Here is a 19,566-nt window from a genome sequence, read left to right on the forward strand (position 1 = left end):
ACTACATACTCATAAGATAAAATATACAATACCAAAGAAGATTTACAATTCCCAAAATCTCACTTGATCAAGACATGGCTTTTTTGTACGAAAAGAACAAGGCCGAACGAAAAAGGATTGTCCCCCAAATAGCTTGGAAAGGAAGAAATTTAGGAAAAGGGATGGAAGAGCAATACCCATGTAGTAATGTGAATGTAACATGGTGCGAGATGAGACTTTTGGCAATGTCGCGAGGCATTCAAGATGTTTGTGATTCGTATTCCCAACAAAGATTCGATATCATAGATCATACAAGCAAATATGTGACAGATATTTGGTGGATGAAAGAAGAGTGTCTGTTTCTTTTAGGTTGGGTTGGGTTGGGTTGGGGGGACATAATTATACTTTGAGCTTAGCTTTACAACCATTTCCTCATGTTTGGGAGGGAGAGAGGGTTTGGTCCATGGTCTTGTGGAGGGGACTTTTATTTTCTTCTTCTTCTTTGACCTCAATTATTGGTATGATCATAAGAGGCTAGCTTCTTCTTCTTCTTCTTCTTCTTCTTCAAATATTTTTCCTACAATCCCCCCCTTTCTCTCTCTTCTATGTGTGTTGTGTTAGATGAGAAAAACTTTCCAAAATACCAATTGCAAATGATGTGTTAAAAAATCATGAGAAAAACTTTCCAAAATCCCAATTTGCAAATGATGTGTTAAAAAATCAGTATGTACTTCTCTCTCTCTCTCTTTTCCTTTCTCCTCTTATTAAAAGCTTTTTACAATAATACCCAGCTTTTCTTGGCAATTTTGTTTATTGATTTATTTTTTGCTTTTTGGGTCCTATTACCACATCAACTTACATCACTTTTCCTTTCGTCCTTTTTGCTTTTGGGTTTTAGCTTTTTGACCATTACTGAATGCCTTTCATGTCTTCTTCTTCTTCCTCCTCCTCCTCCTCTTCTTCTTCATTAAAATCTCCATTAAAATCTTTCATTAAATTACCCTTTTTTATTTATTAAAGCTTCCTGTTGATGGTGATGGGGATGATATAAATACTTAATCTTCTTCCTCTTCCTCTCCTTCTTCTATCAGAAGAAGAATTCACCCTCACGATCATATAATTCATTCAAATCATTAATCCTTGCCCAGTAATAGAATGGCATCATATAGTAATAACTTCACTAAATCCCTCACCCTTATAATAATTCATGGTGCCATGCTTTACACTGCAATGGCATCTCATTCCTCTGCAAACAACAATAACAATATCAGTGAGAATCAAATCAATTATAAGTATGGAAATAATAATAATAATAATAATAATAATTACAGGCACGTGCACGCCCATGCCCCATGGCTGCCTGCAACAGCCACTTGGTATGGGAGCCCTGATGGAGATGGATCTGATGGTAATACATCAGTAAATCTAATCCATTTTAAATGTGTAGGAATTTCAGATCTAACCAATAATGGAAATGACTTTTGGCACCCAATATATATAATATGTACATTGCAATATATGAGGGGGGATTCCATGATTACATACATTCATGGCAAAATGTGGAGCTTTTCGCTGATATTAAGAGGATTGAGGATATTTGATCATAATTATGGTTGTTTTACTATTATGATTAGGTGGGGCATGTGGATATGGAAACCTTGCGGCATCTGCATATGGCACCCGGGTCAGCGCAGGAAGCCCTGTTATCTTCCGGAACGGAGAAGGCTGCGGAGCTTGCTATCAGGTAAAGAGAAAAGAAAAGAAGAAGCCATCCATAGCTGTATGGATGGATCAGGTATCTCTGTCTGTGTAGGGCTATCTATCTATGATTTGCCTCCTTACCAGAGCTTGGCATTCTATTTTGCTTTGACAGTGAATGCCCTAGGTTTTAATGCTCTATACTAGAGTGTGGTAGCTAAAATCCATGTCCCAGGACAAAAAAACTACTACCCTTCTACATATAGATCATTCTAGTGTGTGTGTGTCTGATTGCTTAGCTATTGATCTTCTTATACAAATCCACCACTATTGTTAGCTATTACTATTACTACTCCTACATCATATGGAGCATTTCAGTGTGTGTTGTGTGCTTGCTTTAGCTATTGATCTTCTTATACAAATCCACCACTATTATTAGCTACTACTACTACTACTACATCATATGGAGCATTTCAGTGTGTGTTGTGTGCTTGCTTTAGCAATTGATCTTATTATACAAATCCACCGTTATTATTAGCTACTACTACTACTGCTACTACTACATCATATGGAGCATTTCAGTGTGTGTTGTGTGCTTGCTTTAGCTATAATTTGATCTTCTTATACAAATCCACCACTATTATTGGGAATGTGAAAAGAAAAAGGCATTCCCAATTATGCCATGATGGATCCAAATTTAGCTACACACACACATCTTTCACCCCTCAATTCCAATCCAACAGAACCTTAATTTTTATATAAATGCGGGCCCGCTAACTAAATGTCCAGGTGCGGTGCGTGGGAGGGCTGTGCTCCAAAAGACCCGTGACGGTGGTGATCACGGACGAGTGCCCAGGTGGCTATTGCGCGTTCGGACGCACACACTTCGACATGAGCGGGTCCGCGTTCCGCCGCATGGCCGCGTCTTCCAGTCTCTCCTCTACCCTCCTCAATGTCGGCGAGATCGATGTTCTCTACCGCCGGTAAGACCAAAAGAGGGAGGAGAAAGAAAGGAAGAAAAATAGAGATCGGGGGCATTTTTTCAGTTTTTATATAATATGTCATTTAACTTTCTCGATCCCACTCTCTCGGGAATTTTTGGTTAGGGTGCCGTGTAATTTCGGCCGAGGTGTACATGTCGCATTCCAAGTTAACCAAGGGGCTACCGACTTCTGGTTCTCCGTGCTCGTCCGTTACGAAGATGGAGATGGCGATCTCGCAATGGTGGAGGTCATGGAGGTACCAATAGTCCTAGTAGTAGTAGTAGTAGTAGTAGTAGTAGTAGTAGTAGTAGTATTCCTAGTAGTAGTAGTACTAGTTGGAATAAATGAAGGAGCATGGATGTCCCACAACCCTATTCTTGTCCTTTATGTCTCAAAAGTAGTTAGCATAAAAAGATATTAATTGAAAATGGGGCATCCATCATTCCATGTTGGTATGGGCACACATAAGTGTGCTTCTTTGCATGAGCTAAGGCATGTGTCTGTGTATTCTAGGGACAATCTAACCAGTGGAAGCAAATGAGGCAACTATGGGGCGCATACTGGTGCCTAAATGGGGGACCAATGAGAGGGCCATTCTCAATGAGGCTCACGACATCGTCGGGCGCAAAACTGACTACGCAAGATGTGATTCCATCGAATTGGGCACCCGGCGAGACATACAATACAATGGTGAATTTCCCGCACTGAGAAGCATGAGCCAAAGTATGCTTAGTAGTAGGCAAATGTTGTGTGTGCATGTGTGTCACTGTGTACCATGGCCAAAGGATCCACATAGGATTTGTGTATAGTTAATAAGCTGTTATTATTAGTTAGGATTAGGGTAAAAAAAAAAGGTAATTATTGAAAAGTCTCAACGGCTCTTTTAATGATGATGTTGAACAATGTCAGCTGAAGTGGCCGTTGACGGTTAAAGAGGACTAAAAAGGTCTCTTTCCCCTTTATTTATTTATTTTTATTTATATGTATATTAGATCCATTTGTAATTCTATTTTATTTTTACCATTTGTTGTTTTATTTTTCCATCGAAAAAACGATCATCTCCTCAAGATTCTCCTTTTGATGCTGGCCGTTATGAGAAACAAAAAAAGGAAAGGAAAAATCAATCACAATAATAATAATAGCTAGTCAGTTTTTGCTTTTTGCTTTTTGCTTTTTTGCTTGTATCTAGGCAGAATTGTCATGCTCCTTCTGCCGTCCTATAGTAACCTTTGTAGTGCCCCCAAAATCATATCTTCTATTTACCAAATCCTTTTAAAAAGGACTTGTCGGAATGCATGCACGCACACGTTTTACGGTTGCTTGAATGTAAAAATAAATAAATGGAACTAGCACTTTTATGCGTTCACACCATGACATATTGTACTACGACTATTTCCAACATCATTTTGTTTCTCGCTTCATCGTGCATTCAAACCATGAGATGCAACACGATGACTATTTTCACACATAATCTAGTTTCTCGCGTCATCCCCCATTTTCGGGATAGATAATGTATAATCTCATTTCAAATGTTTTTTGCAATGCCATCAAATGTTTCCAGCAACACCTTTTAACGTTCACACACCTTGCAACCAAGTCTTTTTGCCTTGCTTTTAACATAATATCTAGGTTTTGTAAGTCTTATAAAAAGTTTGCTACGTCACTATGAAGGTTGTACACATTCATGAACTGAAGCTAGGGCAATTATTAATTTTCATAAGAGATATAATTCACGATCGAATAATTCTCTCAAGAGATAGACAACACAAGATTTACTAATTCACGATCAAATAATTCTCTCAAGAGATAGACAAACATTCATACACGTTCTTCCGAATCATATCACAAATCGAAATATTGTTTTCTTAGTTTAGCACGTTTCACATTTACGTGAAGGTACTAAATCAAAGACGGTGGTAGTTCTCATGCTCAAACTTTCATGCCATGGGAAAAGAAAGCAAAACAAAGGCAAACATATGTATAAGTTTGTTTCCACTTTTTTTTTGGATACATGATGCATGTCACATAAAATGCAATGTGCATGTTTTTAGAGGCATTAGCTCTCAATAAAAGTTTACATAAAGGATATATATATTTGTCGCCTATTGCATAAATTCATCTCCCTTCTTTTTGGTATCGAGTGTGGATGCCCATTGACATAGATATGTATAGATTATTCTTGCAATGTACTTAAGTGAATGTCATCCTCATATGTGAAGGGAAGATCGAGTATCATCTAAGAATTATATAAATTCCCTTTGGATTAGAGAGGGAGTTTCTTTAATCAATTACACACATACATATGTCCTTCACATTGGAATGAGAGATGGTTAATATGTTTGTGTATTAATATGTTAACTTCCTCTTTGGATTAGAGAGAGAGTTTCTTTAATCAATTACACACATACATATGTCCTTCACATTGGAATGAGAGATGGTTAACTTCCTCGAGTGCCTATTAAGGAAAATATAAATACCCTTGCCAACTTTTGGAAACTATGTTTTCTTACCTAATATATTTACACTAGAAATAGATTATATCTCATATAATTTATTTCTATACATTTGGGTCCTATATAAGCTATTTTATTATTCTAAATACTTGATTGATGTAAATATTCACAAAATATAAAACACAATAATAATCATGGTACAATCACAATGTTTTTCCAACGTTAACAACATTCGCTATCACATTCAAAATTTACATAATTTTTTTTTATCTTTTCTAGCAATCAACATAATATTGTCACACACATATGAAACCAAGAACCAAAATAACAACACAATTCAGGTTTTTATTTTAAAGTAAATAAAAAAGACAATATATTTAGTGCATATGTTACAAGAGTTTTATAAGTTACTTTCCCAAATAACCTGAAAAGAGTCATTAGAAGTTACAATTCGTATCATTGTTGATCATGCTGCATGCAACTCTCGCCCATTAGCTAGTTTGAAATTAACTTTGGCTATATTTGCTGAGGATCAAACCTCAAATTTGTGAGAAAGACTAACTTGAAAATACACAACACACGTTGAACAACAAATGCACAGTACACAGTGATTTACGTGGAAACTCTAAACGGGGAAAAACCACGGAAACAAGATTCCACTATACAGAGAGAAGTACAAGGTGAGATCACACAATACAAAACTCTGAAACCAAGTGTATCAACTGCACAGGGCTCTTGACATCCAAGCTCACTTAGCTATGGCGTTGCTCTCTTTCCCACTCTCACTCTACAACTACACTATTATGTTCAACTCTAATATGGTGTTTGCCCTAAGTGTATTTATACTAATACACAGTATGAGCTATTTACAATCATGACCATTATTATTATCTAATAATAATAATAATAGTCTTACTAATGAGCTGACTCATCCGTCAACTGTCAGGTCGGTCCGACTAGTCGGCCTGATCATCGACCATTCGGTCCGCCCGACTAGCCGGTCGTCTCTTCAACCTCGATCACCTCTTGTCGACTCTCCATGTCATCAACTGTCGGCTCTCTTTGAGCAGTCGGCTCCTCCCACTAGAGGGACATATTCCTAACAAACTCCCCCTTCACTCCAATGGTGAGAAGTCCGTTAGTCTTGTCCTGTGTTGACAGACTCTGAGTCTGTCCATTGGCAGGTTCTTTGTCAGCATGTCGGATCCATTGTCATTAGTATGGATCTTCACGAGGGTAAACTCTCCTTCTTCAACTTTCTCCCTCAACCAGTGATACCTTCTCTATATATGCTTGGTCCGGGAGTGGTACGCGGCATTCTTTGCTAGATGTATGACACTCTGATTGTCACAATGAAGCAAGAACTCCCTTTGCTTCATCCCCAACTCACTGAGAAAATTTCTCATCCAGATTACCTCTTTGTTGGCCTCTACTGTTGCCATGTGCAAGAATGTTGTCTTGACATCCAACTGTTCGATCTCTAGGTCCATGTTGGCAACTATGCTCAGAACAGTTCGGATGGATATCATCTTCACGACTGGTGCGAATATCTCGTTGAAGTCAACGCCCTTTTTCTATCAGAACCCCTTCACCACTATGCGGGCTTTATACCTAGGCGTGTTGTCGACTTCTCTAGTCTTCACCTTATAGACCCATTTGTTCCTAAGTGCTCTCTTACCTTTCAGTAATTCTACCAAGTCGTAGGTGTAGTTTTCATGCAAGGAGTCCATCTCGTCTTGCATTGCACTCAACCATCTTTCTCTGCGCTTGTCCGCAATGACTTCGTCATAACACTCTGGTTCACCTTCATCAATCAAGAGGATGTATTGACTGGCATATGTTGTCAGTGCTCTTCTCTCTCTAAGAGGATATCTCCTTCCATTCGTCATTGGCTCCGGCTCGGATGTCTCTAACAACTCTTCTCTTGGCTTGGGTTCATTCATGTTGATCGGTTGTCGGATGTCCATTGACTCCGATTCGTATTCTTCAATCAACTTCAATAGGTCTGTTGACTCCGACTCATAGATCGGTTGCTCTAAGTCGAGGGACTCCGATTCAGCTCTTCCATCTAGCTGTCTCCGATTAGCCGTGTCGGTTCAACTAGTCTTAAGGTGGTAGTCGAGGGCGACTAGGGAGTCGATTCTGAGTTCTGCTTCTTCTAGTCCTCAATTGTTTTGTCTTCCAAGAAAACTACATCCTGACTTTGCACCACCTTCTTATCGCCTAAGTCCCATAGCTTGTAGCCGAACTTTTCCTCTGAGTATCCCATAAATATGCATGGTTTCGACTTACTGTCGAGCTTTGACCTCTGATCCTTTGCAACATGCATATACATTAAGCATATGAACACCCTTAGGTGTCGGTAGGAGACATCCTTTCCTATCCACACCCTTTGTGGGACATCACCTTTCAGTGGTACTGAGGGGGACCTATTGATCAGGTAAATTGTTGTGTACATCGCCTCAGCCCAATACGATTTCGACAGTTTAACATGAGAGAGCATGCTCCTTTATCTCTCCATGATTGTTCGATTCATCCTCTCTACAAGCTCGTTCAACTCAGAGGTCTTTGGTACAGTGTATTCGATTCAAATACCCTAGGCCTTGCAGTATTCCTCAAACTGCCATTTATATACGCCACCATTGTTGGCTCGGATTGCCTTCAACTTTTGACTTGACTCCCATTCGGTTCTTGCCTGGAACTCATTGAAAAAGGACAGTACTTGATCTTTAGACTTTAGTACAAAAGCCCACAACTTCCAACTATAGTCATCGATGAAAGTCACAAAGTATTTTCCACCTCAATGCGACGTAGCATCCACATAACACACATCCATGTGTACTAGTTCCGGTGGTAGTTCTCTTCTTCTTGGTGATCTTTAGTGGAATGTTGCTCTATTCTACTTTCCAACTAAGCAGTCGACGCACTTCTCCAAGTGCAGTCCCTTTACTTCTGGCAGAAGTTTTTGGTCGGCTAACAAATGCACACCCTTCTCACTCATGTGGCCTAGCCTCTTATGCGATAACTCTCCACTCGGGTCGGCTGCCAAATTCCCTTCCGACTTGCACAATCGGGCATGCATCATAAGGAATTTACTTAAGGAATATAGCCTCGATGATTCTTCTTGAATAATGACGAAGGATTTGATGGATTGCAGTAAATCTCCTAACAAGTCATTGATTATCGAAGCTACACTACAAGAGTTCAAACAAAGGTTTTCTCAACTATCCATAATTAAAAAAACAATTTTGGACTCAATCAAGGTTTGTTTATTTCTCAAAGCAGTGGATGCAATAGACCACTAATTTGAGATTGGGCTTCTCGTAGAAAATGAAGATGTTCTTGTTTCAGACTGGGTGCGTAAAGCAAACATGTAGGTGCTACAACAAGAACTGTAATGGGATAAAGAGTTGAGTTTTAACATAGTAACCTTGATTGAATGAAGAGTATGAGATGATAGAAACATGCCAATAATAGTAGGTTCAAGGCCAAGGAATGAGGTGGTTGAAAGACTACTTGGAGGCATAACGATAGATTAATTGTCAAACATTATCTATGACCTTCAAATTGCTCAAGTTAGGAGAGATGAAGAACAAAAGTTACTAGATTGTTGACTTGATTTTCACGAATGTGCGTGTGATATAATTCTTGGAACCATCAAAGAAGGGATTGTGCAAACCTCAAAACCTCTCCAGCAAAACATTGTGTACAATGCCAACAACAGAATTCATTGTGTGCAATAGCGGCTGGTGCTGTTGCAAGTAGATGTTGGGAATATGGATCCGAATCAAGATGATTTAAATTTCAAACACAATTAACACTTGATGAAACCACAAGACGAAAAATGAGAGTACACCAAAATTTTAACGTGGAAAACCCAAAATAGGGAAGAAACCATAGGAACCGTAGGTTCCAAATAACTTCACTATAATTTGGAGTACAATGAAATACGACCTCACTAGAGGGGTATATCTACCTCAAGGCAATGGCCTTGGTTACAACCTTCACCCAATCGGGTGGATAGAATAACAAGGATTACAAACTGCATACGACCTCTCTAGGTTTTGACTAGAGGAACGTACAAACCTCAAGGCAACAACCTTGGCTACACAACAAGGAATGTGCTAGCCTCAAGGCAAAACATCCTTGGTTGCAATCGTCACCCGATCTAGTGGATAAACCAACCACAATAAGCACAAGGAATGTGCTAGTCTCTCTAGGTTTTTGTCTAGAGGAAATATATTAGCTTCAAGGCAACAACCTTGCCTACGATCCTCACTTGATTATGTGGATAAACCAAAGAAAATAACCTTACAATTCTTCACCCAACTGGGTGGATAGAAAAACTAGCAAAAAAGGAAACAAGAAAACAACCATGAAACGAAGTAACCTGATGCGAGTAGACAGGAGAGGTGTTGCATAGTTGTGGTTCTCGGTCAGCACGACCAACTCCTCACAGGTCTCTGTCTCCTCCACTTCGTAGAACACTCTTCCTCCTATTTTCTTCTCTATTTTCTGTTTTTCTCTGTGTTCTCTCTTTCACTCGGTGTCTCAATCTCAGAGTTCTATCTCGCTTCTTTTTCAGCGCTCTCTTTCGTTTCTTATCTACTGTTTTTCTGCTCTCTATCACATTGTTGTGTGTCTGCCCCTCTTCCTTCAGCCTTGTAGACTAACGTCTCTTTTCGTATGTGTTTTCACACCTGAACATACAGAACAGACACACCAAAACAACATAATAAAACATACATACATACCAGTCCACAAGTATGTGTATATATTTGTAAATAGGTATATGTTAATATACTTAATTTTATCTTTTTCCCTTTTCAGCCCAATCGGCACTTAGCCAATTCGGCGCTTAGCTTGTAGGTGGCTGTCAGCCGTCTCTCGACTTCTTGTCAATTCTCAGCCAACTCTAAGTAGGCTCTTCGACCTCAACCAGTTGTGGGCTCCACTTGAGTGGATAGACCCAACAGTAGAGACACCACTCTTTGGCTTCCATGTGCTTGGGGTTCACCTTTACTGATCGGGGGTATGGAGGCAGTGAAGGATCTCGACCATGTAGTGTGCGGAAAGGGTTGATGATTGATCTTGGTTTATGCTTGCATGCATGTGTTGTATGTGTGGATTGCAAAAGGTAGGATCTTGTCCTAGGGTGAAAGCATTGGAATGGGAACAATTACTTATGTACTTCACAGAACTAATTAGCTATTCAAAAAGTTGAATGTGATTTAGTTGTTTTGCTATTTTCGGGATTATCAAAATGTGATCTCAAATAAAGTTAGAACTAAATCTGTAACATAAATAGTAATACTAGAAGGGTTTAAATCTATAGCAAATTCTTCGATACATGCAATGCCCCATTATGCACGATCAATCACATTGGCAACGTGTTTGGTATTTTTCCTCACTCATCATTCCTCTGCAACCTTCCTTCCCTCATACATGTTTATATTTGCCTATGTAAGTAATGTTGTTACAATCGCTCCTTAGTGCTTCTGCGTGTATTTCTATTGCAATCACTCCTTACCACCACTGTTTGTCCTGTTATTGTAATCACTCATTACTACCTCTTTCTATATCATCGTTGCAATCGCTCATTCCAGCCTCTACAAGTATTGTTGTTGCCTATAGTCATTACCGCCGCCACAAGTATCGCTTAGTAAAAAGTAGGTAGAAAAAGAAGAGAAAGAAAAATGTAGAAAGAATAGGGGAAATGGTATTGTTGGGATAGATATGATGTGGTGAAGTTGGGGTCGATGATTTCAATAGATATCACCAAGAAGTGTCAAAATGACGCTTGTAGCGGAGTTCCAAGACAATGGCAATGGCAGCAGCAATGGTACCGGCGGCAGGCGGTGATAGACAACGACAGAGATGATGGTTGACAACAATAAGCAATGATGAGTGGTAATGGAAGTGGTAATGGACAACAATGACATCAATGAGGGGTGGCGGCAATACTAGACAACAACATGTGGTGGCCAACACATGTATGAGATAGCATTTTTTTTTATTTTTTACCAAAACCAAAATATCCTTCCATTAGTTTTTAGAAAAGTCATAACAACTGCAAGATACAAAATATTTTTTCCCAACTCATCTTTATAAGATGATGGTTAAGGAAAGAAATCTATGTACTCCAAAGTAGAGGAAAAACTAATCTGAAAGTTATTCTACAGACACATTCCAAGCTATTCCATTGACAACAGAAAAAGTAGTTGCATCCAAAGACAATCCCTCGCAGCTCATAGATATGAACCATTTCAATGCTTCTTCAACTTGCTCTTGTTCAGCATAATTTGTAATCAATACATTCCAAGCTATTCCATAAACAGAAACAAAAGTTATGACATCCAGAGACAAGCCCTTGCAACTCCTAGATTGGAACCATTAGAATGATTTTTCAGCATGCGATATCCACCAATGCAAATCCAATAAATCTTCCTTTACCCTAAAAAACCGAATGCTACCACAAGCTTCCAAGGTAGAGAACAATGTATTCCATGCCTCTACATCTCAGTTTTGAAGGCGATCAAATACATTCTGTGCTTCTTCAAGACAACCACATTTCATATGCACGTATGTAAACACAAAAAGAATGCTTCCTCTTTCCACATCAATCATCTTGTTGGTTACCACCAAATTCCTGGTTCTATACTCCCTCCATTCTCTTGAAACTACCTCGTATACATGAAAACAATGACCACTTGTATGCTCACACAACTTTGGAGAACCATAGCATGCAGACCATTCTTCAAATTACATCATTCTGCCACATCCAATCCTTGTTGTATGATCCCCAAGTAAACCACAAAAAATCTCTGTTGAACCATGATCCACCTAGTCACCTATAACATATGTCCAACAAAGCCTTTCCAAGCTCAATATTGTCTTTTAGCAGCCTGATACTCATGATTCCATTGCAAGTTTCTGTACCTATTAACCACTCCCATAGTGCCACATGGTAGTAATATCCTGAAATTAGTGCATTTTTAGAAGCCATAGCCCGAACTGGAAGTCCCTCTTTCCTCATAGATAAAACACACAAGATGAGGGTCATATGGCGGCCTTCTAGCGTCTTCCATTACTTTGTCTCCACACAAAGAAGTTGCATTGTGAAACACCATCCTTCTTCAACCTGCTCATAGTTAGCTACACCTAAAATTGTCACCACTCATCCTCCCCCCAAAAAAGAGAAAACCACTCCCCAAATTTGAAAAGTAAATAAAACATAATCTATCCTCGTCACTCCCTAGAAGTGCTTCAACATCCTTTACCATCATCCATCTCTGCCCCATAATAAAAAGATTTTCTCATAAGGATGGCTTCCCCAAGCAAAGCCAAACCACTCTTGTAATTTCCACTTTCAATGTACACAAAGTAGCCACGTCTTGAGACAATCTTTTATTTTCCACATTTAACCAACTTATAAATAGCAATACATAAGGCCTGGTACCAAATGTATACATCGTAATACAATACCTTTTGACAATTTTTCTCCACTCATCCTCCCCAAAAAATTGAAAAAACCACTCCCCAACTTTGAAAAGTCATTGAAACATAATCTAGCCTCCTTGTCACTCCCTAGAACTGCTTCAACATCCTTTAACATCATCCATTTTTGTCACAAACCCAAAGCAAAAAGATTTCCCCCATAAGGATGGCTTCCCCAAGCAAAGCCAAACCACTCTTCTAATTCCACTTTCAACGTACACAAAGTTGCTGCATCTTAATGCAGTCTTCTATCTTCCACATTCAACTTGCTCATAGTCAACAATACATAACCTGCTATCAAATGTATACATCTTAGTATAATACCTTTTGACAGTTTGTCTCCACTCATCCTCCCCAGAAAAATGAGAAAACCATTCCCCAAATTTGAAAAGTACTTGAAACATAATCTAGCCTCTCTATCACTCCCTAGGATTGGGTCAACATCCTTTTGCATTATCCATCTTTGTCACAAGCAAGAAGATTTTCCCAGGTGGATGGCTTCCCCAAGCAAAGCCAAACCAGTCTTCTATTTTCTACTTTCAACTAGAACTGCTTCAACATCCTATAACATCATCCATCTTTGTCATTGTCACAAGCACAAAGCAAAAATTAAATAATAAATAAATAAAAATAAAAATAAAAATCCCATAAGGATGACTTCCCCGAGCAAAGCCAAACCACTCTTCTATTCCCCACCTTCAACCTACTCACATTCAACCTAATGCCAAATGTATACCTCCTAGTACAAATATTTAAAATCAACCACTGTGTCACTTCATAAAAATGCTTCATCACATCCACTCACTATCCATTCTAATAATAATAATAAATACTTCATCCACCCTCACCATTTGTCCATAGTACTTGTCCAATGGTAGTGCTTCATAGTCCATTAGGTAAGTAACAAAACCTACCAAAAAGTATCAAACAATACAAATTACATTGAATAGAAATATATAAATATCTCCCTATCACACCATAGGAACACTTCTTCCTCCCATAACAACATCCTTCTCCAACAAAGAATAGAATTATTATGTTTATCAACAAGTTATGTTGTTATGTGCTGTAAGACTGAAATAAGAAAGGACTAGGCGGAGGAAACAACAATCGTGGTGGCACATAATTCCAACAGTTTTCATGTGTCCCATCCAACCATAGCGGTATTGGCCACAATGTCTGACGAATTTTCCTTCTTTTCTTATACACCTTTTCTGCTGGTCCTTTAATATTATCATACTCTCCCTTAACTGTATGTACTAAGTTGTCCCAGAACATCTTTATCATATCCACCACATTATACTCGATACCTTCATATTTCTTGTTGCACCTACACTTCCACCACACCCATAAAGCATTAATCGAGACAATATTCCAAACAAAAGCCTTTTTAAAATATTTACCACCTGGACTATTCAGGAGAACTGCTTCAATTCTATTCTCCGACACACACAATGCTTCCACACATTGCTCCCCCTCGTACATGGATACTTGGACATCCAAAGACCCCCAAAGAACAGCTCCCCATGTAAAAATCTCTCCTCTATATTTATAAGAAAACATCCCAAGTATTTTTCCCCAATATTGTTGAACTGCAATACAAGTCCAAAACAAATGTTTCAAAGTCTCCTCCTGTACTTGGCAACACACACAATGATGATCATGAACCTGTCCTTTTAGATGACAACCTACAGGTAAAGCATAATGAAGTAATAACCACTTAAAAGAAATGGCTCTCCGCAAACATGGTAAAGTCCATAAACTTTTCCAGTAAACTGCCAAATATTGAGGCGATATTGCACCTGACTCCCAATACTTTTGAGCAGCAGGACTTATGAATGGCGTTGCAACAAGAAGCATCTCCCATAGGCGACAGAGTACTGAAAAAAATGGAGAGTTCTACTTTCTTGTTCATTTGTTGAAGATCTTCCAACCAACCGCCATGCGTAGTCAACCGAGTCCCAATTAAGGTGTTCCACCGGCTTACTTTGAAATGCCCACAGTTGTCGTGCATGGTCTGCCACAAAGGGTTAGGATCTAGGAAAATTCTTCTTCTTTAACCTAGCAATGACCCTAATGGGTTTTTGGGAGGCTAGTTGCATAATTTTAGCTTCTTCTTCCACTAAATATAAAAGACCAGCATCTCCAACCTCATAAAATCTTATTCTACCCTCATCAATGTAAGGCCTAACACCTATTAAAATGCCCAAAGGTGAGAAAAGACCATACCATGTATAATTATTATGTAAGGTAATTTGCCTTTGACAATTCTGAAAAGCCTATTGAATTGAACGGACATCAAACCTCCCCCACGTAATGAAGACAATAAATGTTTTTTGTCCTCATTTGAGAGAAATTGAAAACACTCCCTATCAGCCACACTTGTAGCTGGCCCCAAGTCCATTTTCCCCCACGATAAATGCGGCCTAATACCTAAAACATAACCAGAGCTATCAGTAAACAAAGGATTCCATAGCAATGGTCATCTTAGAAACTGGGCTTCTGTTGAAGGCAGTTGAAATAATAGAGCCTCCCTAATGTCCTTCCATGCCCTCAAAATACCTGTAAAAAATCTTCTAAAACCAACATTTTGAGCCTTAATTGGAAATTCAAAATTAAACAACCATCTACAACTATCTTGCCACTGTCCTCCTAAGGGAGGCTTAATGTTACGAATATCTAACAACCATAACTTTTTCCTCAACTCATCCCCAGGCATAAATCCTCTCACAACATGCTTCGCAAGAAGAGCCTTACTCTGGAGCATAGGATCTATTAAGCCTAGTCCACCTTCACTTACTGGCCGGATTAAAACCGACCAAGCAACTTTTGCAACAGCCCTTGATCCCAACTAAGCACCCCAAATAAAATTACGAACTAAGCGTTGTATTTTCAATATAATGGAACCTGAAAATAACCACGTTGACACAATATACCACATTGATGCGAGCAGAATAGAGTTTGCCACAACTACCCTAGATAGCAATGTATGAGATAGCAATTCGATGGTTACCTTCAATAAAAGACTAGAGTTGAAGGTGACCTTTGACTCAAACATTGTCTTTGACTTGAGCTTAGCCTTCAAGTGAAGGCTTATCAAAGGTAAAGGTAAAGGCTCCCTTTGACTCAAGGCTAACCTCTAATCGAAGGCTAGGTTTGAGGGTTACCTAGAGTAATGCTCTAAGTTAGGGATAATTATAACTTTATCTTGCCCTTGTAGGGGAGGGAAATATTAAAGAATTGTGATTCTATCCTCCCTATTTGGGCAGGGTTTGGACTCTGGTGGATGGAACATTGGCTTTAGTTAGCATAGCAAGTTCTAGTCTCGCTGTCCAAAATTTATACATAAGCTTGTAAATTTTTGTTCGATGGTCAGAATCAAGATATGAAAATTATTTCTATTTGTGGTGAGTTTCCTAATAGGTAGACTAAGACTTCGACTTTTTACCGATTTTGCTCCAAAATCATGTAACTTCACGTCCCAAACTCGGAATACAGAGCCAAATAATTTGTTATGATCCCGGTTTTGATTATGAATAATACTAAATCAAGACTATATACTAGATTTACTGAAATTAATTTTCTATAAATATAAAAAAAGACATATTACATAGAAGGTTTATAGGTTCAATTTAGATAATGAGGTAATCTCAACTCCGTTACATAGAATGGCTTGTCAGCAAGTAGATAGGTAGAGAATATCACACTTGCATCCTATTTCTTGTCTACCACTTAGTAGCGAGACTAGACCCCATGTCTGATTTTGCTACAAGCCATAAATTTCTTTTTCCATGGCTTTTGTCCATTCTAATTTCCCACTAGCTTCATAAAATCTAGATGGCTTTATCTTTTTTGTTACTTTGACCATATCAACATAATTCTTGGCCATGTAACCATTGTGTTTGTATCTCTATATTGGATTCCTTGAGTAACTTGATTTCCTAAGTTGTTGGATGGCCACGTCTAGTGCTTTCTTCACTCTTGGATTATGCATCACTTGCACCTCCAAGCCCCCTACCCTAAGGAGTCATTTGACTCACTCCTACCTTTGGTATGAGGATCCAAAGTCATATGCTCACTTGCTTTCTCATTGTCATAGCGCATTGTTGTAAAAAGTTGTGAAATCTTGTAAACAGACATAACTAGCTGAGCCAGACAAATAATGTGACAATTAAGTGAACACAGAGTTGGAGATGGAGACAAGTACAGACAGAGAGTACACAAACAATAGGGAACTATATTTCAAAGATTGTCAACTTACACACAATGTGCTCATAGAGCACTTTATATACAAGATGTTGACACAAGTACAATCAGCTCATTCAATGTCCTTGACACTAATTTACATATAATATTCCTATAACTAGGTTAGGAATCTAGGTCCTATAGTCTAGTGTCCTAACGTTCTTATAGCCGATTCGGCCTTATGGCCTTTCAACTTATTGCCCATCCGACTTTCGGCCCATCGGACTTCTTGTTGAGCTTGCTTTCTCAACAATTGCGTATGAGCGGCTACTCTGATAGCTCCTTGTCAAGCTTTCCAAGGGGCTCCCGTGTGGCTCACTCAAGTCTTCTAGGACATCTCTACCCTTGGTAGCCAATTTGTTAGTCGGTTGCCTAGTTGGCTTGCTAAATGATGCACTAATTTTTTGGTTATTAGGGTTGCTAGTGTCCAATGATCTGCTACAACTAGGACCATCTTGATCATGGCCTTCTTTGTCCAAGTTTATGTTGGGAAAACAGGTCCATCTGGGATGGGAAGAAGAGAATGAACCGAATAGGATGGAATCAATTGGTAATTTGGCCGAGGCCAATAGGCCGAACCTGAAATAAAAAATCGGAAATCGATGAATAGAATAATTGATTTAATAGCCGATTCGGGAGACTATATTTGTACCTATTAATGTGCCCCCTATGGGGCTATATTTGTAAATAGGCCAGAGAGTTGTATTAGTATAAATATAACTAGGGCAAACTATATGCAGATGTCGTTGTGAATCATTCGTGTAGTTGATTATAGTTGTATAGTTACTGACGAGGTCGTTGTCTCCGTAAATGTGTGTGTGTGTGTGTGTGTGTGTGTGAGAGAGAGAGAGAGAGAGTTAGTGAATGTCTACTCTGTAACCGTCTGTCTGTTAGACGAAGAAGATCTCGAGGTCGTTGCCTCAGAGTTTCTTATTGTACTTCCTCTCGATATAGTGATTTAGTTCGAAGTTTATGGACTCCACATGGTTTTTCCCATTCGGGTTTTCCACGTTAAAATATCTTGTGTCTTTGTCTTTCGGTTCTTTTGTTGTCTGTGTATTGTCGACTTTGTCATTCTCGATCTTTGCACCCAAATACGTATACGAGAAATCGGTTGTGACTGGTTACGATCCTAACAATTTATGCTTCGTTCCTTAGTGTACCCAGAGCTCTCCTTGTCAAAAACTATATCTCTATTTCTATATATCTTAATGGTTATTGGTTTGTAGCACCTATATAGCCGTTCTCTCCTATGAATATTGAATGAAGATGCACTTCTTCACCTTTGCATCCAACTTGTTCCGAACTTCCTCCAGAATATGCACATATACTACTAAGCATAACATTGTTAGGTGTGAGAGATTTAACATCGTCCTATGAAACATTTCCTCTGGAAGCTCACCCACAGTGATACATCAATTCATGATGTACATTGTTGCATTTGTTGCTTTCGCCCAATAGTACATGTTCATCTTCTTTTTCTCTAACATCATTTAGATGATGTTGTTGATTGTTTGATTCTTCTACTACGTCACTCTTTTTGTTGTGTTGTATACCTACAAGTGTCCTGCCATCAGATTCTTGTTAAAGAATTTTGAGAATTCATTAGAAAAATGCTCACCCTTTTCTTTGGCAAGGTAAGTAAAGGACTTTACGTTCTTTTAGTCACCATATGAAATTGTTAATAAGGTCTAAGTGGTTGAACAACTAAGAATTGATTAGGTGTATGTGTATGGTATCTTTGCTTGTTCATTCATTTTTTCTCTTTACAGTTTCTCACATGCTTTGTGATCTTTGCACCCGAATACATATACGAGAAACCGGTTGTGGCCGGTTACGATCCTAACAATTGGTATTAGAGCGACGGAAGAACATTTCGGTGGAATGTTCGAGTGTGGAAGTCGAAGATGTGGGATATGCTCGTGTGCGACGACCTCTCGCTATCGGTGCAAGACGAAGCCAGACAAGATCGATGCATCGACAGGCGGCAGCATACGTGAGGTGTTTTATAGACATGAGTCTTGTTGAGCAGACAAGCTCAACCGGATCCGGATGGGCGGAATAAGTCGGAGCCGGATCAGTATCCTGAACGAAGAACCAGATCGGTATTCGGAACCAAGAGCTGGATCGGATTGTAACCGATGGGTTGTTAGAGGCCTATGGTTCTAGCCTATTACTTAGGCATATGTTTGGGAGTCATTGACTAATGCTCTGTATGAGCATTGATGTACTTGTCAGTACTTATGTTAGTCCTTTTAAGGACTTGTGTAAAGGTGCTCTTTGACCACATTGTATGTATAGAGTATTATTTTGAATTTCTTTTTTATTGTTTTTCTCTCTCAGTCTCTCCCACGTACACTATGTGTGATGTAAGCTTTCCATTAAACCTATGTATATTTTCCGTTCCTATCCGGTGAAGCCGGTTTCGTCTACGAGCTTCCGCACACAATTCTTTTCACGGTATCAGAGTGTGAGGGTTGAGTATCCTCTCTTGCAGACAAGCGATTCGTCAAAGACAAACCCAAACCTAACACCCCGGTAAGAACAAAAAGAAGAATGGATAGAGGGATGATAAGCTCGCTTGCAACAGAGAAACTCGACAGAAATAACTACACATCTTGGTCGTACAAGATGCACCAATATCTGCTCGGACACGGATACTGGAGCTATGTCAAATGAGCAAATGAAGTTGCGTTGGAGCTGGCACACAA

General features: G+C 39.1%; 1 protein-coding gene across 1 annotated transcript; it reads left to right on the top strand.

The window, feature by feature from the left end:
• The first annotated feature begins 1,079 nt into the window (after positions 1 to 1,079).
• Positions 1,080 to 3,683, top strand: LOC147852452 (expansin-B16-like). Its single transcript, XM_087334436.1, has 5 exons — positions 1,080 to 1,387; positions 1,614 to 1,723; positions 2,467 to 2,660; positions 2,784 to 2,916; positions 3,174 to 3,683. Exons 1-5 carry the CDS (start codon positions 1,135 to 1,137, stop codon positions 3,366 to 3,368), a joined length of 885 nt encoding a protein of 294 aa, XP_087190562.1. The 5' UTR covers positions 1,080 to 1,134; the 3' UTR covers positions 3,369 to 3,683.
• Positions 3,684 to 19,566: the final 15,883 nt, after the last annotated feature.

This window comes from Azolla caroliniana, unplaced genomic scaffold (assembly GCF_043228905.1).
Source record: "Azolla caroliniana isolate FFs.n. ecotype wild unplaced genomic scaffold, voAzoCaro1.0.p SCAF_18, whole genome shotgun sequence".
In the NCBI taxonomy this organism is placed as follows: Eukaryota; Viridiplantae; Streptophyta; class Polypodiopsida; order Salviniales; family Salviniaceae; genus Azolla; species Azolla caroliniana.

What these genes read in the sequence shown, in the direction of transcription:
- LOC147852452 (XM_087334436.1), top strand. Translation starts at nt 1,135, where the DNA reads ATGGCATCATATAGTAATAACTTCACTAAATCCCTCACCCTTATAATA. An exon ending in TGATGGAGATGGATCTGATG is followed by an intron (nt 1,388 to 1,613) that starts GTAATACATCAG and finishes TATTATGATTAG; the next exon opens with GTGGGGCATGTGGATATGGA. An exon ending in CAATGGTGGAGGTCATGGAG is followed by an intron (nt 2,917 to 3,173) that starts GTACCAATAGTC and finishes TGTGTATTCTAG; the next exon opens with GGACAATCTAACCAGTGGAA.